The sequence below is a fragment of the Notamacropus eugenii genome, chromosome 5, assembly GCF_028372415.1.
Source record: "Notamacropus eugenii isolate mMacEug1 chromosome 5, mMacEug1.pri_v2, whole genome shotgun sequence".
Lineage (NCBI taxonomy): Eukaryota > Metazoa > Chordata > Mammalia > Diprotodontia > Macropodidae > Notamacropus > Notamacropus eugenii.
In genome coordinates this window covers 277,774,469-277,801,775 of record NC_092876.1, presented here as the reverse complement: position 1 = coordinate 277,801,775, position 27,307 = coordinate 277,774,469, and the positions used below count along the sequence as shown (strand labels likewise).

The following is a 27,307-nucleotide window of genomic DNA, read 5'->3' as shown; positions in this document are numbered from 1 at the left end:
GGTCTTTTGACATCTGGCCTGTGACATCAGATAGGTGTTTACCTGAGCCAGTGTGAATAAACAGCTGAAACACTTTTGTAGAGTTAAGCTCTTGAGTACAGAGGTTATAATAATACATTCTCTCTAAAGTGAATTATGTATTCTGCAACTCCATCCTTCCTGAGCTCTGGCTGCTGCTTGATAGAGACCTTGCTTGGCATTATAGGACATTTTCTTGACTGAAATCACCCATTCTTTTCTGTGCAGAGTTGTTTTACACTGAGCGAGCTCATGTCCGTACACTGAAGGTTCTAGACCAGGTGTTTTACCAGCGAGTGTCCCGAGAGGGGATTCTGTCGTCGTCAGAACTGAGAAGAATCTTCTCCAACCTGGAAGAGATTCTTCAGCTTCACAGTAAGAAAGACTAACACTGAGCTTGATCGTTGGAGCCACATGATTCAGGATGTGAAACATAGGAAGATTATACCTGAAAAGAAGCAAGAGCAGATCTATAAAGAGAAACCTTTTGATTTGAACAGTGTGTGCCCTTTTGGTTAAATTCCTATCTGTTAACGTAGCAGTTTCTAGGAAGAGTATTTTGCTTTGGAACTTATACCTAACCCTATATTCCTTAAGTGCTTATTGATGACTAGGTTTATTAACTTAATGTGCAGATTCTGTTTTAAAAAAGGAGAAGGTACTCTGAAAATCCAAGGTGAATCTATCTTCAGCCCTCCTATCTATTCTCCTCCTCTGTGTCCTTTAGTGATCCATCTTATTCTAATGACTTCAGTGAATAACCTCTATGCAAATCACTCCCAAGTTTATATTTTTCTCTTGAATCTTATATTTCAACCTGTAAACAGAATACTTCCACTTGTGTATCCTATTTATTCTACAAACCAACATATATATATAGAGCTAAACTTAGTTTATTTTCCCAAAATATGTTTCTGTTATCTTTGTCAGTGGCACCACTATCCAGCTGTGTTCAGAAGCTTGGTTTTGACTTGACTTTGACTTTTCACCCTTCTCAACCATTTAGCCAGTCGTCAAGTTCTTTCAGTTCACACTCTTCAGTCTGTTCTTCCTGTTGCCACTCTCATACAGGCCCTTATTATCTACCGTTATCCTCCTGGGTGTATCATCCCTTTTCATTCTGTCCTTTCTACTGCTGCCATACTAATCTTACTTATTTGAAAGCCATGTCAGTTTTCTGCTCAAAATGTTTCATAAGTTCTCCATTACCTTTTTACAAAGTTAAATTTTAACTTTAATAGAATGAAGTTAAAACTTCTTAGCCTGGCCCTCCCTAAACTGGCAACACTCTACTTTTCTATCATTACGTTTCACTACTCCCCTTTATATGTACTACATTGTAGCCAAACTGAACCTCCTCATCATTTTGTTTGCCCGTGTCATGCCAACCTATTTCTTTTCCTTTATTTATGCTGTTGCCCCTACATGAAATAATACTGTTTCTTCCCCCCCCCCTTCCCCCACCCACCTACCCCCAATCTATGAAATCCTAACCATTCTTTAAGACCCACCTCAGAAGACGTTCTCACGAAGATTTCCCCAATCTCCCACCTCTCCAACTCAATAATGACCTTTCCCCCCTTCACACCTCACATAGCACTTGATTTGTTCCTCTCTTATGCATTTGCCATATATTGTGTGTGTGTATGTGTGTGTGTGTATGTGTGTGTGTGTGTGTGTATTTCATTAACATTTCTTCTGCCTCCCCCAAATGTGCACACTGTTGTGTGCTCAGTGAGGGAAAATAACTTTTCTTATTTAATTGTTGTCTCTTCCAAATGTAGCTGAGCACATATTAGAACTTTAGTAAATATTTTTTGAAGATTAAATTTATGATTAAGTTGACAATTATTTTTTTCCTTTTGTTTTTTTAAGTTGGGTTGAATGAACAAATGAAAGCTGTTCGAAAAAGGAATGACACTTCTGTAATTGATGAGATTGGAGAAGATTTATTGATCTGGGTAAAGATTTTTACTTTGAATATTTCTAGAACCAATTGATGTGGTGTAAACCGTATGTAACTGATTAAGTTATAACCTTCCCTAAAATATGCAGACTGCCACACTTTATAAACCTGAACTCTGTTGGTTGTGTCACATTAAAGTGCTTAAACTGAAAGCTGTTTTTCATTTATTTAAAGATAAGAGTTTTTTGTCTTCTAATATTGTAAAATAGAATAGGTTGGCTAAAATTGTATAGCAGCTACACGAATCCAATTCCCTTAAAACTTATACATACCTAGATTATTTGTGTTGATCTGTTTGCACTATCCCATTAGTTGAAAAATGAAGATAATTTCACCATATTTAAAATGTAGGGAAGGAAGTAGCAATATCAGTTAACTGAGAAGCATTTATTAAGCATCTACTGTTTTCCAAGCTCTGTGCTAGGTGCCAAGTATAAAGTGACGGTGGGTAGGGATAGGGCATTCGTGTCACATCTGCTATGTGCCAGGCACTGTGCTAAATATTTTACAAATATTATTCCATTTGATCTTCACCAGCAACCCTGTGAGACAGCTGCTATTTTTATCCCCATTTTATAGTGAGGAGATTGAGGGAAATAGAGTTTAAATGACTTGCTCAGGGTTATACAGTTAGTAAGTGTCTGAGGCCAAATTTGAACTCAGGTTTTCCTGACTTCAGGCTTAGTTCACTGTCCACAGCACTACCAGCTACCTCAATAAGACAAATGGATAACGATCCCTTCCCTCAAATAGCATGTATTCTAACAAGGGAGACAAAATGCACCTATATAGGTTTATGCAAGACACATGTAAAGCCAAAACAAGTGGGAAGAAGAAGATGAGGGTCAAGAAAGGCTTCATGCAGAAGGTAGCCTTGAGTGAAGTCTAAAAGGAAACTATTGGAAGAGGGAAGAATTTGGGGGAAAGATAGTAAGATCAGGGGAGAGATGGCAGCACAATTTGTTCATCTGGAAGTCATCTTCATTGAGATAATATATACTCCATGTGAGCTGATGGAATTACCAAGAGAGAGTCTAGAGGGAAGAGAAGTCCAGTACAGAACTTTGGGAGAGAGCCATAGTTCAGGAACCTGATATGGATGAAGACCCAGTGAAGGATATCTGGAATACAAAGAGGATTAGTTAACAAAGGTGTAATGCCTAGGAAAATTAAAACTTTGTCACATTACATTCACACTTTTTCTTCTTCCCCAGAATAGCAGTGCATTTGGTATCCCATGCTAGTGAAGAACTAGCTTTTCTGTGCATTTTAGTTATGGTGTCATTGACAGAAAGGGGACTGTCAAGCAAGATCTTGGACAGGTCACTTAAACCACTCTGGACTTGAGTCTCCTTACCTTTAAGATGACAGAGTTAAATGGAGGTGATCCCTTTCAATTCTGATATTAATCTATGAATTTCTATAAATATTTCTTGATTGACAAATTGATTTTCTAACATTGAGATCTTAGACAATGAGAAAAGATAAGATTATTTTAGTAGAATGGAAAGAATATTATTTTCAAGGATGAAAGTTTCTCTCCTTCCCCCATGTAAATAAGTAGTTAATCTCCATCTATTATCACTTGAAAATACTCCCTCTGAAAAGGTACTTTGGTTGTTCATCCTGTTGCCATGTGCTGTGTTGTCTATTATCTGTTTCTCTATTGTTTTCCTTACATTCTTGGCACAGTTCAGTGGAGCAGGAGAAGAGAAGTTGAAACATGCAGCTGCCACCTTCTGTAGTAACCAGCCTTTTGCCCTGGAAATGATCAAGTCTCGTCAGAAAAAGGACTCTCGATTCCAGACTTTTGTGCAGGTGAGTTGAGTTGCTGAGTCAGCAGTAAGAGTTTAGTGCCAATCTTGGCTTTTAACAAAGCTAGGATAAACTAGGAGTATAATTAAGATTAAATCACTTACTAGAATTGTGTCTGGCATTGGCCTTATCAAGATTATTTCCAACCCTGGATTATCTCCATTAAATGATTTCTGGAGGGTAGAATATTAACATTGTGAAGTGGTCGATAATACTTTGATAAAAAGAATATTCAATATCGGGATGAAGACACCTGCCACAGATGTTCATCAGTGCTGTTGATGTGTGGTCAGGAGGTCGTTTGCTATTAGCGTACTAGGGTGAAAGCAGTAGAACAAAAGTCTGAAGACTCAAGAAAATACAATTATAGGTATATGCTTCAGGAAAGAGAGTGATGTAGATGCACTACATACTGTGCCCGTTTCAGTGAAAAAGCATCACTTCAGCCCACTCATTTTTCACAGGGCATGTCAGAAATCATAAAATATAGTTTGGTTTTGAAAAATGGCATGTATTTTTAAAATTTTTAATATGAAATTTATAGTGTCCCTAGAAGGCAGTGACTTCAGTTCCCTACAGATGATAACAGGTGTCTGGAATGTGGGAAGGAAACCATTGGTTTAATGATTTAGTGATGCTGTTCTTCCTGTATTTGATTAAAGATATAATAGATTTGTGAAATGTTGATGATAAATCTTGGCATTTTTTGCCTTAATTACTGAAATGTGGATATACACACATATACACACACATATAATAAACACATATGTATTATGAATAGGTAGATTGTACATGTTCATGTAATTATAATTTTAATATAAATAACAATGACAGTTTAATTTTGTAATATTTAATTTTAGGATGCTGAGAGTAATCCACTGTGCCGTCGACTGCAGCTAAAGGATATTATTCCTACTCAAATGCAGAGGCTCACTAAATATCCCCTTCTACTGGATAATATTGCTAAGTATACAGGTACAGTATTCCCATTTAAATAGAGAAAGTCATAAAATACTGCATCTTGTTAGTCTCACCTAACACCCACTTATCTGCAGACTTGTTTTCCTTCTGTTTTCCCTTACCAAACCGCATACCATGTCCTCTAATGCTTTGACACCCCACCCCCCCCAGGCCATTTCCACTAGCTATTTTCTCTTCTGTTCTCTCTGCTTTCTCTTACCAAGACCTACTTTTCATCCATACCATGATCTCTAATTCTTTGGCCCCTCAGTTCTCTCCCAAGCCATTTAAAGTACAGATCCCACAATGGTCCCCCTCCATCCCTCACCTACTCCTCTCGGTCATCTCTAATGATTCCCTGTCATTTACCTCAAGGATCAAATGCAAAAGGCTCTGTTGGTATTTAAAGCCATTCATAATCTATCTCCCTCCTATCTTTTCAGTCTTTTTACTCCTTACTCCCTGACACATAGTCTTTGATCCAGTGACACTGGCCTCTGGCTGTTCCTCATTCAAGGCACTCCATTTTTTGGTTCTCAATATTTACTCTGGCTGTCCTCCCTGCCCAGGTTGCTTTTCCTCAGCTTTGCCTCCTGGCTTCCTTCAGATACCACCTAAAATCCCATCTTTTACAGGAGTGGTATCAAAATCAAATAGAAACAATCCCTGTGGATTGCATGTTGACTTGGAAAACCACAAATTAACATTATGTGTAATATATTGTATTTTTATTTATTTTGTTAAACATTTTCCAATTACATTTTATTTTTGTCCTAGACCATTCAGAAGTTTTGCAGGTATTTGGGAGTGCTCTGAGTTGGACGCCTCTGTTCTTCAGGAAACCTTTTATCACCCCTCTTACTTCTAGTACCTTCCCTCGCTTAATTATTTCGTGTTCATCCTGTATATAGCTTGTTTGTACTTATTTGCTTGCTTGCTTTCTCCTACCTTTAGGTTTTAAGCTCTTTGAGGGCAGGGGACTGTCTTTTGCCTCTTTTTGTATCCCTAGCTCTTCAAATAGTGCCTGGCATATATAGTAGGCCCCTAATAAGTACTGACTGGTTGACCAAATGATATTGAGGATTGTCAATCAAGATATTACTTAATTTACTTTGTAACATCTTTAAAATGGCATTTTCTGGTATTGTGTGGTGCATACTACACTAGGATCAGGGGAGATATTGTCTTTGTTTATAAATTAGGTTGGGGAAGAGGAAGGTCCTGAGGAGACAGTTGATTAGATCATCATTTCCCAAACTATACATTAGACTGGGTAATATGTTTGAATTATCTGCTGAGGACCCTTCTAGGCAATTTCAAATACCTCAAGGGCAGAGGTTGAGCCTAGAGTGGAGAAAGCTAGGGGTAGAAAAAGAGAAAATTGCTGAAAAGAAGTTAGATTTTAAAAGCCTTTTAAGTCTGTTTTTAAGAAGTAACAGTCTTTTGTTAGTAAATGTTTAATGAATTGGTGGAAATTTGCCAAGCCCTGGTAATTGCAAAACATTGGACTAAATGTTCTTTTTAAGAGTCCTTCTAGGTTTAATTGCCTGTGTATGGCTCTTTGATTCTGTTCAGGCCTTACAGAGATCGTTGAAGTACCTACTGTATTACTGTAGTACTGACTTTCACGTAGTGAAAATTGAAGCAAAGTCATTTTGCTTCAGTCCTCCTTTAGGATCAGGTGCTTGTAGCTTTTTAAATAATTTAGTGCAACTAAGCTTTTGCTCATCTAATGTTATATCTCAAAATTTGAATATCCAAATAAGGAAATTGAAAATTATACTTCTTCCTTAAAACAAGAGCTTACTCCTTATTGTATAAATAGGATTTTGTCTTACTAAAAATGCCATTAAATGTTATGCTTTTACTATATTTGTACAATGTGACTGGATTATAACTGCCTGGGGAATTATAACCTTGATACTTTTTCGCTGAACTTTTTTTTTAATGATGTGGATTTTGTAGACCACTTTTTTTCTCTTTTTAAATCTGATTTCATATTCATTGACACATTCATTGAAATACTTTTTATGGAATTATTTGGATTCATAGTACTCTTCAAACAATTGTATCTTAAAATAAGTATGGTTCCTTATATATGGAGCTCTACACCCTGACTCTTTATTTTTTAAAATAGTGTTAGCAGAAGTCTTTTGTTGTGCTGTTTTTATAGCTTTACTGCCAAGCAAAATGTTTTCAAACCTGTATAGTAACTTGATTTTGACTGAAACTGTCATGATATTTTTGAACTTAAAAATTATTTTTCAACTGAACAGAAAAAAAGCATTGGAGAATTGATTTAATAGATAGAAATCTATTTCAATTCCATTGATGAAAAATTCCATTTTTCATCTTCTCTTCAAATTTCCACCTTTTTGCTTTTTTTCTATCTTGCCCAATTTCAGAACGGCCAACAGAAAGAGAAAAGGTGAAGAAAGCAGCAGATCACTGTCGTCAAATCCTAAATTATGTGAATCAAGCTGTCAAGGAGGCAGAGAATAAGCAGGTAAAGAGCAAAAAACACCTACCTGTAAAGGCATCAAGTGGAGGGAAAGGTAAAGTCTGGTAAAAAAAGAAACATATCCCTGAAATACGAGCTATTTTAGTTATTAGAAAATTAGAGCGAAAGACTTTGTTTCTGTAACTGATATACCAAGGTCATTGTACCCTGGTCTAGCAGCAGGTCACGGTCTTATTTGAGCATCACTTTCATCAAAGTAATAACTCTGGCTTCATGTTGTCTCATTCCAGCGTTTAGAAGATTATCAGCGCCGCCTTGATACATCTAACTTGAAGCTGTCAGAGTATCCGAATGTTGAAGAGCTCAGGGTGAGAGAGGTCTAACGGTCTTAATAGTTTTCATAGCGTTCAGTTTTACAGGGGAGTTAAGAGGTAACCAAGCTTTGTTGGAATTTACTACCATATATTGTGATGGTCGCTAATTCAGAGGAGTGTTTATATGGTACTCTCTACTCTTTTGCATATCAGAAAAAATTTCCAAGAAACTCAGGAATCCCAATTCTAATTGAGTTTTTTTTTAAAAAAAAAGTTGTCCCGTAGTTTTTGTGGGAGTGCTCTTTACTGAATGGCCTACTCAGATTATTGATTTGAACAAGATATTTTAATAGTCCTTCCTTAAGGTTCTTCTAAAGCACAGAAAAGCTCAACTTATATAATTGTAGTGTTAGATGATGGCTTGATCTAAACTAAATACTAATTCCTTCATGACTACTTTTGAGTATCCCTAAAGATATAATTTTATTAAAAATACTGCCCATACTATGTAGACAGTTTGGGTAGGTCTCTTGAATAGGTATTTAAAACCGACTTTATTCTGTGGTATAACTTTGTTCAGATAAGCATGTTTTAATGCATTTACCTTCTTTTTGTTGTCCTCATGCTCTTTCCTTTCGTGGCTAAATGGATGACAAAAAGAGGATTTTTATGCTAATAACTGGTAATATTTGAAGCCTCTTGGTCATCTAGGCTTTTTAGACTGAATATGAGCAATGCTCCTTATTGGGTGCAAGCATATATATTCAGGATCTGGTGAGTGGCTAATGATGAGAGTCAAGCTGAAAAAGTAGTTGAATTCATGGTAATAATAGAATCAAGAAAACATATCTTACAATTGCTTTTCTTAGGTATCTCAGTTTCTTTGTATCATTTTGTGTTAATTACTCCATCTCTGTATTTTATCCCCTGTTCAGAGAACTTAGGAAGAATAATGCCTGTTCTATATGAATAGTTCTAATTTAAATAATGAATATACTTGTTGCACTGATGATAGTAATGATGAAGGTACAAGTTTGGGCAAAATATTATCTCACTCTGAATTCCAGGAAGTCATTTGTGTTTGCTTTTTTCATTTTTGACAGAATTTGGATTTAACAAAGAGGAAGATGATTCATGAAGGGCCATTAGTATGGAAGGTGAATAGAGATAAGACTATTGGTAGGTTGGATGCCTTTTTTCATTTGTTTTCTACACTTTTTTCTGCTTAGGGAAAAGAGCTTGTGGAAATGGAATTGAGGGGAAGGTGAAATTCCTTTGAGGAGAAGAGGCTTGTTTTTCATGCTTTCAAGTAATGTCAAATTGTAGTGCTACCTTGAATGTGTTGTAAATGTGAAGATCTGTTTTGTGTTTTTTTTTCTTTTTTTCTTATTTGTTTTGGTTATTTTTGATGTATTATATAATGCTTACTATGTACCAGGCACTGTGTGCGAAGCTCGTAACTAATAGCTAACGTTTATGTAATATTTACCATGAATATCATTTTAGGGATATAGCAGTGGGCTTTGCTATGATCTGATTCTAGCTCTGCCTGAATACTACTATTTTAGAAAATATTTATGAGCATTTCATTTGTAAGCAAGAGAAGTTTGACGTAGTACTTGAAGTTCTGGACACAGAGTCAGGAAGCCTGTAACACTTAATGACTGACTATGGGCAAATCATTTAATCTTTCTCCTTCTTTCAAGTGGGGATAATAAAACCTGTACTACTGACTTTACTGGTTGTTTTGAGACTTAAATGAAATAGTAAATTAGAATGTGAGCTCCCCCATTAGATTGTGAGCTTCTTGAAGGCAGTAACTGTCATTTGCCTATTTTTGTGTCCCTAGTACCTAGCATAGCTGCTCATTGAATATTTATTAATTGACATTTATAAGGAAGCAAACTGATTATTGGGTCTCATACATCATCATATTGCTTTTTTCCCCCCAGGAAGTTGGGTATGAATGTGTGGTACCTTCTCTTTTGTAGATCTGTACACCTTGCTGCTGGAGGACATCCTTGTATTGTTACAAAAGCAGGATGATAGACTGGTGTTGAGGTGTCATAGTAAAATTCTAGCATCTTCAGCAGATAGCAAACACACATTCAGCCCTGTAATCAAATTGAATACTGTGTTGGTTCGACAAGTTGCAACAGGCAAGTACTTCCACTAGGTAAAAAAGCTACAATTTTATGATTCATTATAAAGTCACTTTAGAAATAGCATGTTGTCTAGTTAGGAAAAGGAACATCAAATTTTGCCCTTGGGTAAACCTGAAGAAACTTCATGAGCTTTGTTTCCTATTTATAAGGTGAAACAGTAATATACATACATATATATACACCATATATATGTATATGTATATACGTATATATATATATAATAAAAGACTTGAGATATGTAGATTCTCTGAGTTTTCTTAACATGTGTCATTATGTACATGAAAAGTGGTAAACTTTTTTTGCCTTAGGTAAAATAAATGAACACTTAAGAGTTTAGAATCATTGAAGTTGGAAAGTCACGTATGCAATGTGAAATGAATGCAATACTGTAATAATGTTTAATTCAATAATATCAGTACAATAATAACATTCCCTTGGGGTCCAAAACATTCTCTTTTCCAGATAACAAAGCATTATTCGTCATCTCTATGTCAGACAATGGAGCCCAAATTTATGAATTGGTGGCACAGACAGTTTCAGAAAAGGCAGTGTAAGTGACAGTCCCAATTATATTTTTCTACCTAACATTTTCTATTAGACTCAAAGCATAATGTTTCACAAATTTGATAAGTTTAATGTTTAAGTTAAAGTTTAATAAGATTTAGTTGGACTACAAAAACACCGACTAGAAACTGAATGTCTTACCCTCTGCAGTCTTGGGGGACGTTCATCCTCTTCTGGGGCAGAGATTGTTTTGTTTCGTTGTCCTTGTGTTCACCACACCCACTACAAGCTTATTAAATTTAATCTCTTGATAAATTTTCTTTTTAAAAAATTGTCCCAAGTTTCTGGTGAATCCTTTAAATAGATTACTACATTATTGTTAGTTTTCTTGTTGAGATATGACTCTGGCATTGTACTTTGTTGACATAAGAGATTGCTTCTTTGCGAATTTGAGAGTTACTTTCTTTTTTCAAGTTGGGTTGGATGTAGTTTTTCTCATTTCTTATTTTTTCTCTACTTTTCCCTCCTCCTCCTCTGGGCCACCCCCCCACCCCTACCTAAACCACTTGCTGGAACTTTCTGCAGCTGGCAGGATTTGATTGGCAGGATGGCCCTAACAGTAAAGGAACAGTCCACAAAGCCCATCTCGCTACCAGAGTCACCCCACTGCGAGTGAGTTTTTGCTTTGATTTTTGATTACCATGATTTTGTATTTTGTACATATTGGTGCAGTGATGTTAGGTACATGATGGTCATGAAAGATGTTTTTTATCTTTCTGTAGAGGGGAGCGTGATGAAGAAGAAGCTTCAAAGCTGAAGGAGGAATCACATGGTGTTTCTACCTCTAGTCTTCAAAGTCCAGGTGAACTTACTCCTATTAGCGCAAGGAAAAGTATGATCAATGTATCTTATTAAATTTTTAAGGAATCTTTGAGGAACTCTATGGTTCATAGATTTGGGCTCCTGATCTAACATTGCAGGATTGTCAGGATAGACTGTGCAGTTGAAATTCCATTTGAATTCTTCAGGTTGAGAATTATAATCTTTGCTAAGGATAGCTTTCTTTGCTTTTTGCTAAGTTTCTGTTTAAGATGCTCGAACATAAATTGTGTAGCGTTTCTTTTTTCATTTGAGGAACATGTGAAGGCATTACTTTGGTATTTGAAGCCCTACCGTTTATAAACATCACTCTTTTTATTCCATATTGAGCAGAAAAACACATGGGAGCAGAGACTCCTTTATTGTCAAAACCTCAGTCCCCTTCATCTATTACCTCTGGGAAATCAGAAATCAGTGATCTACTGACTGAAAGACAGTTGGAAAAGGAACAAGCAGAAGAGATGTCTAAAGAACCTGAAATGGACTATCAGAGTACCATCCCAGAGCCGCGTTTCCCTATCTCTGAGGAGCGGTGGGCATTGGACGCACTGAGGAACTGTAAGTGATTCAGTCAATCATTCATATACTTTGTGCACAGTATTGTACCATAAAAATAAGAGAAAATCCCTACTCTCTGAGATGTTAACAGTCTAGTTGAAATGCTAAGGTGCCATAGTATAATTGAAAGTACTGAATTCAGAGTTAGATCCTAGCTCTGCTCTTACTGCCTGGATGACCCTCGGCTTCATAGCTCCTCTGAGCCACACTTTCTTCATCTGCCAAATCAAAGTGTTAGGCTGAATCATCTCTAAAGTTCCTTCTAATGCTAAATCATGTAGTCTTATGTCAGTTTATACACACATGTATGTTGCATTGTGTATACACATGCATGTACATGCATGTGTGTACATGTGTACACACATATATGTATTATGACTTAAAAGCAAAACCTGGCAGTAAGAGACAGTATATATCAAGTATGTGATAAATGGTGGAGACAATTGACAACTAAAAAGTTTTGAGATTGCCATGGGATGAAGTGATAGGGGAGGTTATTATTGAATAATTAAAATTTGTGTAATGGCTTAAAAAATGGACAGGCATGGAGGCAGAAAAGCATGAGTCTTTAATTGGGAGATGATTCTGACCAAAGTAGCGGATCCATGCAAATAAGTATGGTAGATAAAATTGGAAAAATTAGGTTGAGGCCAGACCATAAATAGAGAGGAACAACAGAAGATGTTTGAGTAGGGAAATGATATCATACCAGTGGCATTTTAGGAAGATTAAACTGGTAGCAATGTGCAAGATGGATTTGAGCAGGTAAAGACCAGAAGTGGAGATACTAGTAGGTAAGATGAAGCAGCCTAACCATTGAACATGAGATACAAGGTCAGAAGCTTGAACTTGGATGGTAGCAGTGATGGAAATGAAGATTTTTAGCAGTATTATAAGGGAAAAATCCGTAGAACTTGGTGACTAGGTGAAGGCAAGGTAGAGGGGAGGAAGGGGGAGGAATCAAAAGATATCAGTGTTTTACCTTTGAATGATAGAAAGAATGACAGTAATGTTAATAGCATCAAGCAAAGGTAGAGGGAAGCTTGAGTTATATTTTAGACGTTGAGCTTCAGGTTGTGGGAACATATCCATGTGAAAATGTCTTCCAAGATTTTGGAGATGTGGGACTAGAGTATGTAGAAGAAAAAGGTCTGGAGGTTTTAAACTTGGGAATCATCCATGTAGGAGTAACAGCTGAAGCTTTGGGGGCAACTGGAATCTCTGAAGAAGAGTTTCAAGAGTGGAAGAGCAGGGTACTGAGAGTGGACCTTGGAGACAGTGAGAATTAGTACCTGGGAAGGGCCCAGAAAATTAACTCAGAACTTAGAATCTATTAATCATTTAAATCTCTGTTGAGCCTTTCCCTCTCACCTAATTTCTGAATAGTTACACACACCTGGTAACTTCCTCATTATAAAGATGACAGCAAAATACATTTTGCAGCTCAGAATTTACACTAATTTCTTTATTTAAAATAAACTAAGGAAAATGTCCTTTGTCATTGATAATGTAGTTTTACCAGAACTCATCAAAACTTATCCTTTGGCCGTATTTCTCAAATATAGGCCAAATTTATAAAAATGTGAACCATTCCCTGATTGGTAAGTGGCCAAAGAAGAAATCAAAGCTGTCAATATTTATATGAGAAAATGCTCTAAATCACTGTTGATTAGAGAAATGCAAATTAAAACAACTCTGAGGTACCACCTCATACCTATTAGATTGGCTAATGTCAGAAAAGGAAAATGACAAATGCTGGGGAGGATGTTGAAAAATTGGGATGCTAATGCACTGATAGTGGAGCTGTGAAGTGATCCAACCATTCTGGAGAAGAGGAACTATACCCAAAGGGCTATAAAACTGCATGCCCTTTGATCTAGCAATACTATTAGGTATTAGGTCTGTATCCCAAAGAGATCATAAAAAAGGGAAAAGGGACCTACATGTACAAAAATATTTATGGCAGCTCTTTTTGTGGCGGCCAAGAATGGACATTGAGAGGATGCACATCAACTAGGGAAGAGCTGAAAAAGCTGAGGATTATAATTGTGATGGAATACTGTTGTGCTCTAAGAAATGATGAGCAGGGAAATTTCAGAAAAACCTGGGAAGATTTAAATGAATTCATGCAAAGTGAAGTGAGAAGAACAAGGAGAACATTTTATATAGTAACAGCAATATTATATGAGGATCAACTATGAATAACTTAGCTGTTCTCAGCAATACGATGATCCAAGACAGTCTCAGAGGACTCGTGATGAAAAATGCTATCCACCTCCAGAGAGAGAGAATTAATGGACTCTGAGTACAGATGGAAACTTTTTTTTTTTACTTCTTTTTTGCACTTTATTTTTCATATGTGTATGTGTGTCTTTCTGTGTGTTTTCTTTTGCAACATGCCTGATATAGAAATTTTTAAAAATACGCCCAGTCAAACAAAACAAACTCTTGCATATGTTCAAAAAAAACCCAGAAAAATATTGTCCTTTGGTTAATTCTACTAACTGAATTACTAGAACCAAAGAAAATTGTGGAGCATTTTCATTTTTCTTCTTAACATCTGAGGAAGATCCTTAGGTTATTTTTTTAAGAGCAGAATAATAACTTGTGTATTTTGAGTTTGGATATGTTTAATGAGAAATTTTCTTTGGTGTCCTTTATTTAAAATATTCTTTGCACATTGCAGATTAGCATGAAGTGATGACTAGTGTTTTTTAGAAGTTCATTTCAATGTCAGAATCAAATATTTTCACTCCTGATATTAAGACAGTTTTGCTGGGTGTCTTTTAAATATATTTTTACGTGTAAAAATATTCTTGCCTTGACAAACCCAAACCCCAGATTACCCCCATCATTTGCCTTGTCTGCTACTGCTGACATACTTCTAAATGGAGTTGGAGGAAATCTGGCACCTAAGCAGACTATGTCCACTACAGATTTATGCTATCTAATTTCAATTGTTTCCTCACCTAAGCAAGATAATTGCTTTCCTCCTGCTTAATTGATTCTCTATCATTCTTTCCACAGAGGCTGTTCAAAACTTCTCTTCTCAAGCCTCCCACAGCACCCCTTTGTCAACTCTCTCAGCTGAGAACCTTGCCTCAGACTTGGCTAAGAGATCTTTTTTTAGTCTCTGAAATTAGATGATCCTTTTTTCCCAGCCAAAGCTAACCCCTCTACAAGTGACCTTGATCCCATCCCCTCTGGTCTTTTCCATCAAATTCATATTGTCTGTCTGTCTGTCCGTCTCTCTATCTCTATATCTATCTATCTCTCTCTCTCCCCACCTCCTTCTCCCCCTTCAATGCTCCTTTCCTGATAGTTACAATACATAAAAAAATCCCATCTAGAACCTAGCATCTTTTCGTCTCCTTCTATCTATATTTTGCCTCCCTTTCATAGCCATACTCCTAGAATAGAGGTATAGCTGTTGCCTCCACTTTCTCTCTTCTCCCATGCTTTTCAGCCTTTTGCAGTCTTGCTTTAAGCCCCAACTCTCAACCAAAACTTCTCTCTCTAAAATTTCCAGTGATCCTTATTTGCCAAAGCTGATAGCTTTTTCTCAATTCTTACCCTTCTTGACCTCCCTGGAATATTTGACATTTAACCACACTTCTGCATACTCTCTCTTCTCTGGATTTTCATGACACTTACCACTTTCTCTCAGTTCTTCTCCTACTTATCTCCTCAGTCCCCTTTTCTGATCCATCTCTGATATCATAACTCCTAACTGTGGGTGTATCCCAAGAATGTGTCCTCTCATTTATCAGCTTTCAAGGATGTAATTATTGTCTTGATGCAGATAACTCCCAAATCTGTCCAGCTCTCATCTTTTTCCTGAGCTGCTACTGTTCATCTCCATCTGGCTCTTGGATGTTTCAAACTGGATATACTGTGGGCAACTTAAACTTGGCATGTCTAAAACTGAAGTTTCTATTGAAAGCAACAACATCGAGATTTTCAACTTTAGTATTGTCACTGCCTTCTCACTCTCTCTTGCTCAGTATCAGTTGATTGGATGCTTTCAGCAGAAGGAATTAAGTCCAGAAGGGGGATGGTCTTTTGGGGGAGCTGGCTAATGGTTGTGAGAATGACTTATATGCACATGCACTGGTCTTTTCCTGAGGTATCCAGGTAACCTAGGAAGATATTAAATTTTAAGTCAAGACTTTAAAAAGCACTAAGGCTGACTCTATATTGTATTGCCAACTTTCTTACAATTGATGCGCTCAGATGCGATGGAAGAAAATAGATCATCAAGATGATCATCAACATGAGATCTTTGTAATATGCTTTCTACAGTTCATTTGGTTAATTAGAAAAATTTGGTTCTAACTAAAATTATTTGTTTGAGTTGTTACAGCCCTGTTATTGAGGCCTCAGCATTTTGAGACCCTGTACTGTTCTGCCAACAACCATCTGTTAATTGATTGCTGTGTGCTAGAGATTTGTCCAGGCACTGGGCATACTAAGACATAAGTGAAATGTTCACATCTTCAAGGAGCTTATATTCCATAAGGGAGTAAACATGGATACAGAGAAGTCTATGCAAAATAAATGGAATTTAATGGGGGGTGAGGGTGGGGAGGCACTGACAGCAGGGGCATTAGGAAAAAACTGAGAGAAAGAGGTCCCTGAACTGAACTTTGAAGGAAACTAGCAGAGGTAAGGAAGGAGTGCCCTGTATTCCAGGCATGGGAGGGTCAATCTGTAGAAAGAAACAAAACTGGAAAATGGAATGTCATGTGTGAGGAACAGAACAGCAAGAAGGTCAGTTTGGCTACACCAGAGCTCATGAAGAGGATTAATTTTAGGTTTGGAAAGATAAGGAGGAACCAGCAAGGGCTTTAAATAACAGGGAAGTTTTCCTTTGATCTTAGAAGAAATAAGGAGTCACCAGAGTTTATTGAGCAGAGCAGAGCAAGAGCCCGGTAAGACCTGTGCTTTAGGAACTCTAGACAATTACATATATATTATTATTATATTATAATATTATATTGCAATTATATATATATATATTTGAAAATCCTAATTTTCTCAGTATAACTAGAAAGTAGAGGAAATTAAATCACTAGTATCTAGGTAACTTGCCCAGGTCACATATCAGGTTCTTGAAAGTACCATAATGCAACTAGATGATATCTGCTGACTCTGAGACCAAACTTAAATGCATCATAGGTGCACTTGGCAATTTATTTCAGTGTTTTAAATGCTAAAACATATACAAAATGACCTTAGCGTTTGGCACTTGTGTTACTAGAAACTGATTTATTAGATGTTAACAAATGCTTATTGATTGATTTGCATTTAGAAATAGCTTGGCCACTCAACTGAATCCTGATTTTTAAAAAATATCCTTTTTTTTCCTTTCTCCTTCTAGTGGGTCTATTGAAGCAGTTGCTGGTACAGCAGCTAGGTTTGACGGAGAAGAGGACTCATGAAGATTGGCAGCATTTCCTCAGGTTTAGGACAGCCTCTCAGGGGGTACAGGTAGAAAGTCCAGGTGCAATCCAAAGTGTCCTAGACCACTCCGAAAATAATAAGACTGGCCAACCTGGTGAAGGACAGATGCCTCTCCAAATAAGAACTGGTGAAATTGCTGCATGTTACAGCCCAAGGACTTCAGTTGAATCCCCAGTTCCACAGGATTATATGGAACTGGCATCTCAAGATAGCAGGGCAAGTAATGTTTTAGTCATGGACCACATGATCATGACCCCAGAGCTGTCTAGCACAGAACTAGAAGGGGGTGCTGATGATAGCGGAGAGCACTTTTTTGATGCCCGTGAAGCCCATAGTGATGATAATCCTTCAGAAAGTGATGGGACAGAAAGAAAGGAAGAGGAAGCTCTTCAGTTACGGATCTCAGGCAAGTTCATTATGAACCAGTTCTGTCAGTTCTGATGGTAGTATGTTGTTCCTTCACCTGAAATGGAGGATATTATCTTGGTATACATGTACCAAGAAGGCTGGATTGAAAAGTATTGAATTATTTTCTTAATTTGTGTGGAATCTGTAGTATTTTTTAAAAATATATGATTTATTTATTTTTCAGTTCTTAACATTCACTTCCACAAGAATTTGAATTCAAAATTTTCTCTCTCTCTCTCCCCACTCCCCACCCCAGGACAGCATGTACCCCATTCACCCATTCCTCCAGTCCATCCTCCCTTCTATTACCCATCTGTCTTCCATCCCACTTCCCCTCTATTTTCTAGTAGGGCAAAATAGATTTCTGTACTCCATTACCTGTATAGCTTAATTTCCAGTTACATGCAAAAACAATTTTTAACATTCATTCTTAAAGCTTTGAGTTCCATATTATCTCCCTCCCTCCCTCCCCACCCTCATTGGGAAAACAAGCAATTCAATATAGGGCATACATGTGTAACAATGGAAAGCACTTCCATAATAGCTATGTTATAAAAGACTAACCACATTTCCCTCTGCCCTTCATTTATTCCGTTCTCTCCCTTGACCTGTCCTCCCACAATAGTGTTTGCTTCTAATTATCCCTTTCCCTAATTTGCTGTCCCTTCTATTATCTTCCCTCTCCTGTTCCCTTCCCCCTTGCCTTCCTGTAGGGAAAAATAGATTTCCATATCCAGTTGAGTGTGTATTATTCCTTCCTTAAGCCAAATCCCATGAGAGTGAGACTCAATTATTTCCTTTCATCTCTGCCCTCTTCCCTTCCATTATAAAAGCCCTTTCTTCACTCTTTTGTGTAAGATGATTTGCTACATTCTACCTCTCCCTTTCTCTTACTCCTAGTACATTCCATTCAACAATAAATTTTATTTTTTTTAGATATTCTCCCTTTATATTCAGCTTATCATGTGCCCTCTGTGTGTGTGTGTGCGTGTGTATATATACATATACCCATGTACATATATATAGCTATACATATATAATATACACATACATACCTACCCAGGTACATATATATATAACCATCTTCCAGGTGAAGAATCAGCCTATTAAGGAGGACTCTAGCAAGAATTTTGCCAGCGGTGTCTAAGAGAGAGAGATCCCCCTGTGATTGTCACAGGACAATCTATTCCCTTTACCCTTATAGAGGTGGACAATGGAGACATCCTTGACCTCCTGAGAGATAACCTTCTCTTGCCATATAACCTGGAAAATTTCAGTCAGCTTTTGTATGAACAATGGTCCCCCTACCTTGTAAATCTCAGCTGGAATAGAATCAGCACCAGGTGCTTTGCCACATGAAAGGAGCCTAATGGCCCTCAAAACCTCTTCTTCAGTTGGAGTTCAGCTCAGGAGGGGTTGACTTCAACCTGAGGTAAATGGTCAGTTGGCCTCAGCATTAATTGGTGATGGTCTGTTGAGAACACTATGGAAGTGTTCAGCCCATCTCTCTAGGATCATGTCCTTATTGCTAATCAATGTGGCTTCATCAGCACTGAGTAGTTGTGATGCACTATACATTTTTGGTCCATAAATAGCTTTCAGGGAATCATAAAAGCGCTTTGGATTGTTATCATCAGCATAAAACTCAATTTCATCTGCCTTTTTACTGAGCCAGGAATCCTGCATCTCTCTAAGCTTTGCTTGTACTTTGCTTTTGATGGAATTAAATGCTGCCTTCTTAGAGGTGGATGAACTATCCTGCTGGTAAATCCTGTAGAGTTCTTGTTTTTCATTTAGTAGCTTCTGAATTTCCCCATCATTTTCATCAAACCAGTCTTGGTGTTTGTGAGTGTTCTGACCTAAATGAGCAAATGTAGTACTGTACACCAGATCTCTGAAAGCTGCCCATTCCTTTTCTGTTCCACTATACTCTAACTACCCTAATACTGAAAAGGGTCTCATGAGTTACAAATAACATCTTTTCATATAGGAATGTAAACAGTTCAACTTTAATGAGTTCCTTAAGGCTGCTCTTTCTTGTTTACCTTTTCATGTTTCTCTTGATTCTTGTATTTGAAAGTCAAATTTTCTATTAAGCTTTAGTCTTTTCAACAAGAATGCTTAGAAGTCCTCTATTTCATTGAAATTTCATTTTTTCCCCTTAAGTATTATACTCAGTTTTGCTGGGTAGGTGATTCTTGGTTTTAATCCTTTCTCCTTTGACTTCTGGAATATCATCCCTTAGTGTGGAAGCTGCTAAATTAAATCCTGTGTTATCTTGATTATATTTCCACAGTACTTGAATTGTTTCTTTTTAACTGCTTATAATATTTTCTCTTTGACCCGAGAACTCTGGAATTTGACTACAATATTCCTAGGAGTTTTTCTTTTTGGATCTCTTTTAGGAGGTCATTGGTGGATTTTTCAATATTTATTTTACTCTCTGATTCTAGACTATCAGGGCAGTTTTCCTTGATAATTTTCATGAAAGATGATGTCTAGGCTCTGTTTTTTGATCATGGCTTTCAGGTAGTCCCATAATTTTTAAATTGTCTCTCCTGGATCTGTTTTCTAGGTCTGCTCTAAAGCATACTTTGTTCTTCCTCAACCGAAAGGATGGAAGAAAATACCTTTTCACCAAGAAAGTAACCTTCTATAGCCTTGTTTTTTTCTTTTTTGGGGCATTTTCTCAGCCAGTTACTTGACTTTTGAGTCCTTTGTCAAGTGGAGGGTATATTCTAGGTACTTGTAAGTTCTCAGTTCCTCCAAAGTGGTACAATTAAGGGAAAGGAGTTTACTCCTCTTGGCTGTGGCCTGCGCTGTTATCTGTGAGCAACCACAGACACTCTTTTCTGCCCAGGATCTGTGAGTAGGGTTCCTCTCCAGAGCCGGCACCAGCTCTACCACATCAGTGCTGCTCCTCACCACAGGACCGCCACTCAGGGCTGAGACCTAGATCAGCCACTTGATTCCCCCAGGGTCTTTAGACTGAGGGCTCCAAAAGTGGATGCTGCTGTGGCAGTGGCTACTGCCACGCTGGGACCAGGGCTGGGGCCTGACTGCGCTCCCCTCTTACTCAGATGAAAGAGCTTTCTCACTGACCTTTGAAACTATCTTTGGTGTTTGTGGGTTGAGAATTCTGGGAACCACAGCTGTTGCCTGTGATTCTGTGCCCTGAAGACTGCTCCAGTCCTGTCTGGGCTGTATCACGTGGCCAAGGCTAGGCTTTTCTCTGCTCTGAGCCTGGCCCTGTTGGCCTTATAGGCTGTCTTGGGCTGGAAATCTCTTTCACTGTGTCGTTTTGTGGCTTCTGCTGCTCTAGAATTTGTTTAGAGCCATTTTTTTACAGGTATTTTTTGTGCTGTGGGGGTAGAACTAGAGCAGGTCCATCCTTCTACTCTGCCATCTGAATCTGTAGTATGTTAAAATTCTAATTGTACCTCAGATTGTTACACGGCACTAGCCTCAGCATGGTTAAATATGGGTATTTGGTTGTTTATGTATTTCTTGCCCAGTATCTGCTCTCTGACTTGTCAGCTGTTGTTGGTGGTGGTAACTTGTTCTTCTGCTCCATCAACAGGAAATGTTCTGATCCTCGATGGCTTTGAAACTGTGCAGGAGAGCTCTACGGAGGAGGAAGTGGCTTCAGGCCTCCCATCTGTGGGTTGGGCTCACCAGCAGCAGCCTCTCCGTGATCCCCAATCTGATGGGGGAGTTTCTCCATTCATCCCTGATTTCCTAGTCCAGCAGCACTGGGGACCTGGGGAGGAGTCTGGCTTCAGTGCTCAGAGTCCCTCTTCCTCTTCAGACTCACACAGCCAAATCATGCAGTATATTCGGAAGATAGAGGCTGACCTTGAACACTTAAAGGTATCCACTGCTGCTTTTTTAAAGCCTATTTCAGCATCCCTAATGCTTGCTTCCAAGTGGCAAATGCTGCAGAAAGGAAGCAAAGAAAGAATGAAACACTGATGTCAGTAAACCTGGTAGAATCTGAATATGTGCATTCTCCTTGTCCATGGAGAGGACAAGTAGTGAGGCTTCTCAGGCTGTCAGATCACAAGGACGGGAAACATTTTTCTGTGTCTCTGTGTTTTCTTGTTGTATTTACAAGTTAACAGGTCTGAATGTATGTGATTTTCTTGGCTGATAATTTGAGAAAATTTGAGTAATATGCTAAGATAGGTGGTATCTGTATTATTATAAATCTAGATCAGGAAAAGCCATAACTTGCTGTTGCCTCTTGTTTGTTTTGTAACACGTGGTGGTGGTGGTAGTAGTTTTCTGAGTCTTATGGTAGGTGAAGAAAAGCTTTAATGGCTTTTAAACCGAGCCAAAAACCTTTTCCTTTGACAGTGCTAGCATCGAAGGAGAATTTTGAAAGTGAACAGAAGTTCACTTGGTGCTCTTAGATTTTAGAGGCCAACTTCATCAAAAGTTGAGAGATTCTTTCCTAGTAGTAAAGGGGCAGAGTATAAGAGGAATAAATAGACTGCCATTTTGCTAAATTGACCTCCTTATCCCGTATATTTTCTCATTGTCCTTTTTTTGTACTGTTTCTACAAGATAAGAGATTTTTGGTGTATTATGGTATTAGTAATGACTTGAAAACCCTTGTTTTTTAAGGAATTGGATTACATTTTAGTATCTGCCACCTTAGTCTGTGGTAGAGGGAGAGATGCTAAAGATTCTAGATGTATTACAGGTAGGTTGTACTTTTACCAGAATAAATAGCTATGGGAGGAAAAAGGGAAGAAGGTAGGACTGTTTCTAGCCTATTGTCAGTCATAACTTCTCTCACTTCTACATTTTGATTTCATTTGGATATATTTTCTTGGTTATTATGCAGTGTTACATAGTATTGCCCTGTGGTTGATGAAATGTCTGAAATTCATTTGTAAGGAGACTAATTCTGATGAACCTCATGTTATACAACATAAAACAGTTAATAAGGCAGCTTACCAAAAACCTTTGTGGGGATCTTATATGTTTGGTTTTCCTTTTTTGCATACTCAAATGGATCTGTGATTTCATTGATTCAGGAGTACCCTCTAACAATAATGCATATAATTACTCATTCATTCCTTCCTTTCCTATTTAACTTCTATCCATGTTCTCTCAAAATTTTTGGCACAGGGATTCAGCCCAGTGTGCTATAGGACATTCTTCTGACTTTGTAGGGGCACCAAGAATGACCTGGCTGTCCACCTGCCAACTCTTGTTCTTACTATCTCATTAACACATCTTTATTATGTATGTCTTCTAAATTATTCATAGCATTGGGTTGTAAGAGAAATGAAAGTCGTTCTTTTTCATAGGCAAAATTTCTAAACAAGATAATGTTCTTATTTGAAAGAACATAAGTGAAATATAAGTAAATACTAAAGCAGTTTTGTACTGTTATCGCATCAAAGTCTTTATTTCCCCTTAATCTTCCCTCCCCTCACCCCTGAAATCAGATGAAAATCATATGGGTTGTGTTTTGCAGAAGGTGGAGGAAAGTTACATGACTCTTTGCCAAAGGCTGGCTGGATCAGCCCTCACAGAGGAGCACTCAGGTATGTGAAAACCAGCATGTTCCCATGGGATCATAAGTTTTCTTCAGTTAGCGGCTCTAGTGTCATTACATTTCTCCTTACCTTTTTCAAGAGCCAGGGATTAGGAAAATAGTAAATTAGAAAATCATGAGTACAGTAGTGAAAGATTTACTAATGCTTCTCTGATTTCCTGGTGATAGAGAAAATGGGTCTCTTTTGTCTCTTATGGCATTTCTATGTTCTTTATGGGAACAAGTTTAAAAAAAAGGGGTTTCCCTATGATTTGGTGTAGATCTTTACCCAATGTAGATGTCATAATATGTTATTTAGCATATCTCCCTCAGGTTAATTGGCTCAGCAAAAACACATTACCAAGACAACATTTTTCCTGTAGCACAGGCCTGCACAACCTGTGTTTCATGGGCCACTTGCGGCCTGCCATTTTAGGGGGCCCACAAAAAATGTAGAGGAAAACACTGTCTACATTTTTTGCAAACTGCCTGAAATCCCAGCCCACGGACCACAGGTTGTGCAGGCCTGCTAGCAAGCTTCATTACATAATGATATGATTTAGTTATGTCTTATTGACTTTCTTTTGCAATGACATCAGAGTACATCTCTGCTTTCTGATAGAGGCCCTCAGAGCCATACCTATATGTATATGTGTGTTTGTGTGTGTGTGTGTGTGTATACCCACACACATATACTTATGTATGTTTGTATAGAAATATGCATGTTATTAAGAAATATCCTTGTTATTTAGTTCCTGGGAACCATTTCTCTTGACTCACTCTGTTCTCCTTATGTCTTGCTTTTTCCCAGATAAAAGTTAAAGCCACAGCTCTTACTGGTGGCTGAAGGTTGGATTCTGAGCCTCGGCCTTGTATCACCACATCCTGGCTCCACGGTGGACTGGGAGAAAGTGTGTGACAGAGGATCTTCCTGTGGACCATCTGAGTGCTAGCCATGTCCCCGTATGCTCAAAATGGGAATCATTTTTTCCCAGTATGGCAGCTGCACTTGTCTGTCAGTGAGGGAGTGTCCATTCTCTCATCTTCTTCCCCTCACTATTGGAAATTCATTTTGATTTCAGAACAAAAACCAAATGTACAGAGCTTTGGGTGTAGGATATAAAAAAAATGTATTTAGACATTTAAAAAAAAAGAAAAAAGAGAATCAGATGTATTTATTTGACTTCATTCCACATTTTGAAAGCACATTTTAATTTTAATTTTGCTTTTATGGTTTTGTTTTAATTGCATAGCAAGAGTTTTAGCCCTTTTTATTTAGTATGCCCAAGGATCAGCTGCTCCTGAAATCACAATTTAGGCCTGGGGGTTGGGGTGGTTTGAGGAAAGCTAGAGGGAACTAGGGTGTTTTGGTTTCACTGGACTGAATTTTAGCACTCCTTGCTAGCCCCTAGACTGCTTCTTGAAGGGCTCTTTCCCTATGGTTTTCATGTACAGAATGACTATATTTAAGAGGGGTCAGATAGAAGATGAGCTTCCTACCTGTGGAGCAAGCATCCATCTTCTGTAGCTAAAGGTCACCTCCCATGTCACAAAAATTCTTAATGCACTAAATAGCCAGGCACTTAAAAGTTGATTTATTCTCTTTCCTGCCCCCTTCCCAACTCACTTTTCTTTTCTTCTCTTCCATCAAATCATATCTGAGAAGGAAAAGAGAAGCCAAGTTTTATTTTCTTGACTGTAAAGTAGCCTAGATATTGTTTAATTTTTACAATTATACATAGGGCTTTGGCACTTGTATGAATTATCCCTGCAATTTGAGCAGAAAAAATAAACATGGAAATGCTTCAGAGAGAGGGAAATAGTGGGGCTGGGGGGTGGGGTGGGGAGCGGGGAGAATATGATGGAGAAAAGGGTAGAGAGACTGAAAAGCATATGTGTCAAACTGAATCACTACTGAGCTGAACCATGGCTTCATTAGCCACGGGTACTGCTGATTATAAGGCCAGTAAGTTTTTAGTACCTGGAGGTTTGACTCTGATTTTTGCACTGATTGTGCCAAAATGCTCTCTATTCGTATTGCAAAGAGAGTCAAGGCTGGAATGGAAAGAAGTGCAGTGGAGAAGACAGGACTGCCCACATCAGCTCTGTAAGCACTTCCTTTGGCTTTTACTGCTGTAGCCCATTCCATCCTGGGATCAAGGCTGACCTTGCACATTGAAACCTGCAGATCAATACCAGAACATACACTGAACTCTCCAGGCTAGTTCTGGATACTGTCTGCATTAGGGTTAATAGCAGCATTGGCAGTACCCTACGGAGATAGGGGTTTCACAACTGTCACTTGAAAACATCTTTAGTCACAGTCTTTGGACAATATTTTTTGTGCATCAGGTAAACAAGCTTTGGAGGTTTTTTGGGGGTTTTTTTCCCTTTGGTTTTGCCAGTTAAAAACATGTGCCAAATCTGCAAGATCCTGTTCCTTTACAAAGCATTCATTTCATCACATCTTTCAGTAGTGTCTTCCACTTTCTGTGAATGGTCAGTGTGTGATTTTTTACCCCCTTCTTAGCTTTCTCAAAGAAATCCGGTTTATCTCATCATAAATGGCAGGAATTCCCACCTAGTTTTCAAGTATCATGAAGCTACAACTTAACCAACTCATCTGACTGCATCAAGTTCCTTGCCTGTGTTTTGTCATCTAAGCTATGCTTTTTGGACATGGTCACAGTTACTCACTTGGGAATATGCCTGTGGACTGGAACTGCATCTCAGATTTATAAACAAAATGTAATTTAAACTAGAATGGGGTAAGGAGCTTTAAAAGCAGAACCCTAGTACACAGAACACCAGCCTGGAGCTTTCCCTAACCTACCAGGAGGAGCCTACAGAAAAGAAATAGCTCCATTATGTGCTGCTGGCAAGAATGCTGTGGTCACTGCCAACCCAAAGGGTTATCTGTACACCTGTATCCAACCATGTACCAATACCAGCCTGTCTGCATCAAAGCAGATGCTGTTCAGTGGGTATTAGAGAAGCATCCACTAGGACAGTTTAAATTTGGGATAAGAGCAGCATAGCACAACCATAAGTTTGCTCCACACTCCTACAGAGTAACCACTTAGCAGAACAACAACTGCAGGAGGTAGAAAAAGTGCGATGCTTTAAATTCTATCCTAGTTAATTCACTAAACTATCTTGAGCAATCTTAGTTATCCTGTCCTTCCTAATTTGAGCTTATTACTCTGCACAATGGAGATACAAAGTCTAGCTGGGGGGAAAAAAAGCACATCAAATGTCGTTCATGTGCTACCAAATAAGTTATTTCGTATCTCCAAAGCATAATCCAGAAAAGATCCCAGAGCTTCAAGTGCCGTTCCCATCTTAGAGCTGTCAGTTAAGAGAAAGAAAGTTTCCCTTTAAATCATTCTATCCACATCCTTATGTTACTTTAACATCCAGTTGAAAAGGTGAGGGAATCCCTTCTTAAACAAAACTGGTCGCTAGAAAGCTCTTTTTTTAGGGAGAGATAAAGAGAAGATGGGATCCTGTTTTTCTGGAAGGGAGAAGAAAAAGTGATCTATGGAAAACCAGTGAATGAGCTGTTTCAAGGATGTTGAAGGGACTTAGTAAAAAGTGTTCTGTCCTTGTATTTTAATGGCCTCCTTGACTGTTAAGTGGTGAAATACATTTAGAACATCTCATTTCCTTTTCAGAGAACAGAGAGAGTTAGTCAAGTTATATTGACAATCCCAGAGCACCATGATTTCAAATGGAGTTCCCTGCCCTAGAAGCCATATGCTTTGTGTACTCTAAAATCAGCTTATGTTCAGGACCAATTTGAGTTGAAATTAACTTCCAGATTTCCCATCTGAATCTTGGCTTTTAAGAGCTAAGGATCACATTCATTGTGGAATTCTACATGGGATCTTTTTTTCAGACATTGCTTTGTTTCTCTGATAAAATTAATTCTGTTTTTGTTCTATGTGTTTTTTGTAAACGCTTTGTTTTATAAGCTAATACAGAAGACAACAGCTATCACTTTAAAAATTTGTGTGAGACCTGCAAACCAATACCCTGCTGGTTGTCATTGCTTACTTCCTTTGTTCTTTGGTGTTGGTAGATTCAGCAGGTTGTATGGAGACTGAAAGGGGACTGATAGATACAGATTTCAAACTGGGATGTATATATCCTAAAATGCAGTGTTAATTTGGACTATTGAACTCAGAAGCCATTGTTGAAAACTAGGCAAAATTTAAGAAGACAAATTAATAGAAAAATTTATTTGAG

The 27,307-nt window shown here is 38.0% G+C and overlaps 1 protein-coding gene across 6 annotated transcripts in view; it reads left to right on the top strand.

The window, feature by feature from the left end:
- The window catches only part of ARHGEF12 (Rho guanine nucleotide exchange factor 12), a 177,136-nt gene extending 152,912 nt beyond the window's left edge, over positions 1–24,224 (top strand). For all 6 annotated transcript variants that reach the window (XM_072612939.1, XM_072612935.1, XM_072612936.1 and 3 more), the window contains 16 exons: positions 247–393; positions 1,894–1,979; positions 3,677–3,802; positions 4,660–4,774; positions 7,165–7,265; positions 7,511–7,588; positions 8,638–8,713; positions 9,526–9,693; positions 10,162–10,249; positions 10,789–10,875; positions 10,986–11,065; positions 11,416–11,640; positions 17,021–17,509; positions 21,092–21,381; positions 23,000–23,069; positions 23,871–24,224. In XM_072612939.1, coding sequence (XP_072469040.1) covers positions 247–393; positions 1,894–1,979; positions 3,677–3,802; positions 4,660–4,774; positions 7,165–7,265; positions 7,511–7,588; positions 8,638–8,713; positions 9,526–9,693; positions 10,162–10,249; positions 10,789–10,875; positions 10,986–11,065; positions 11,416–11,640; positions 17,021–17,509; positions 21,092–21,381; positions 23,000–23,069; positions 23,871–23,881 — 2,237 coding nt within the window. In that variant the 3' untranslated portion in view covers positions 23,882–24,224. The remainder of the gene's footprint in view (positions 1–246; positions 394–1,893; positions 1,980–3,676; positions 3,803–4,659; positions 4,775–7,164; positions 7,266–7,510; positions 7,589–8,637; positions 8,714–9,525; positions 9,694–10,161; positions 10,250–10,788; positions 10,876–10,985; positions 11,066–11,415; positions 11,641–17,020; positions 17,510–21,091; positions 21,382–22,999; positions 23,070–23,870) is intronic.
- The last annotated feature ends 3,083 nt before the right edge of the window (positions 24,225–27,307 follow it).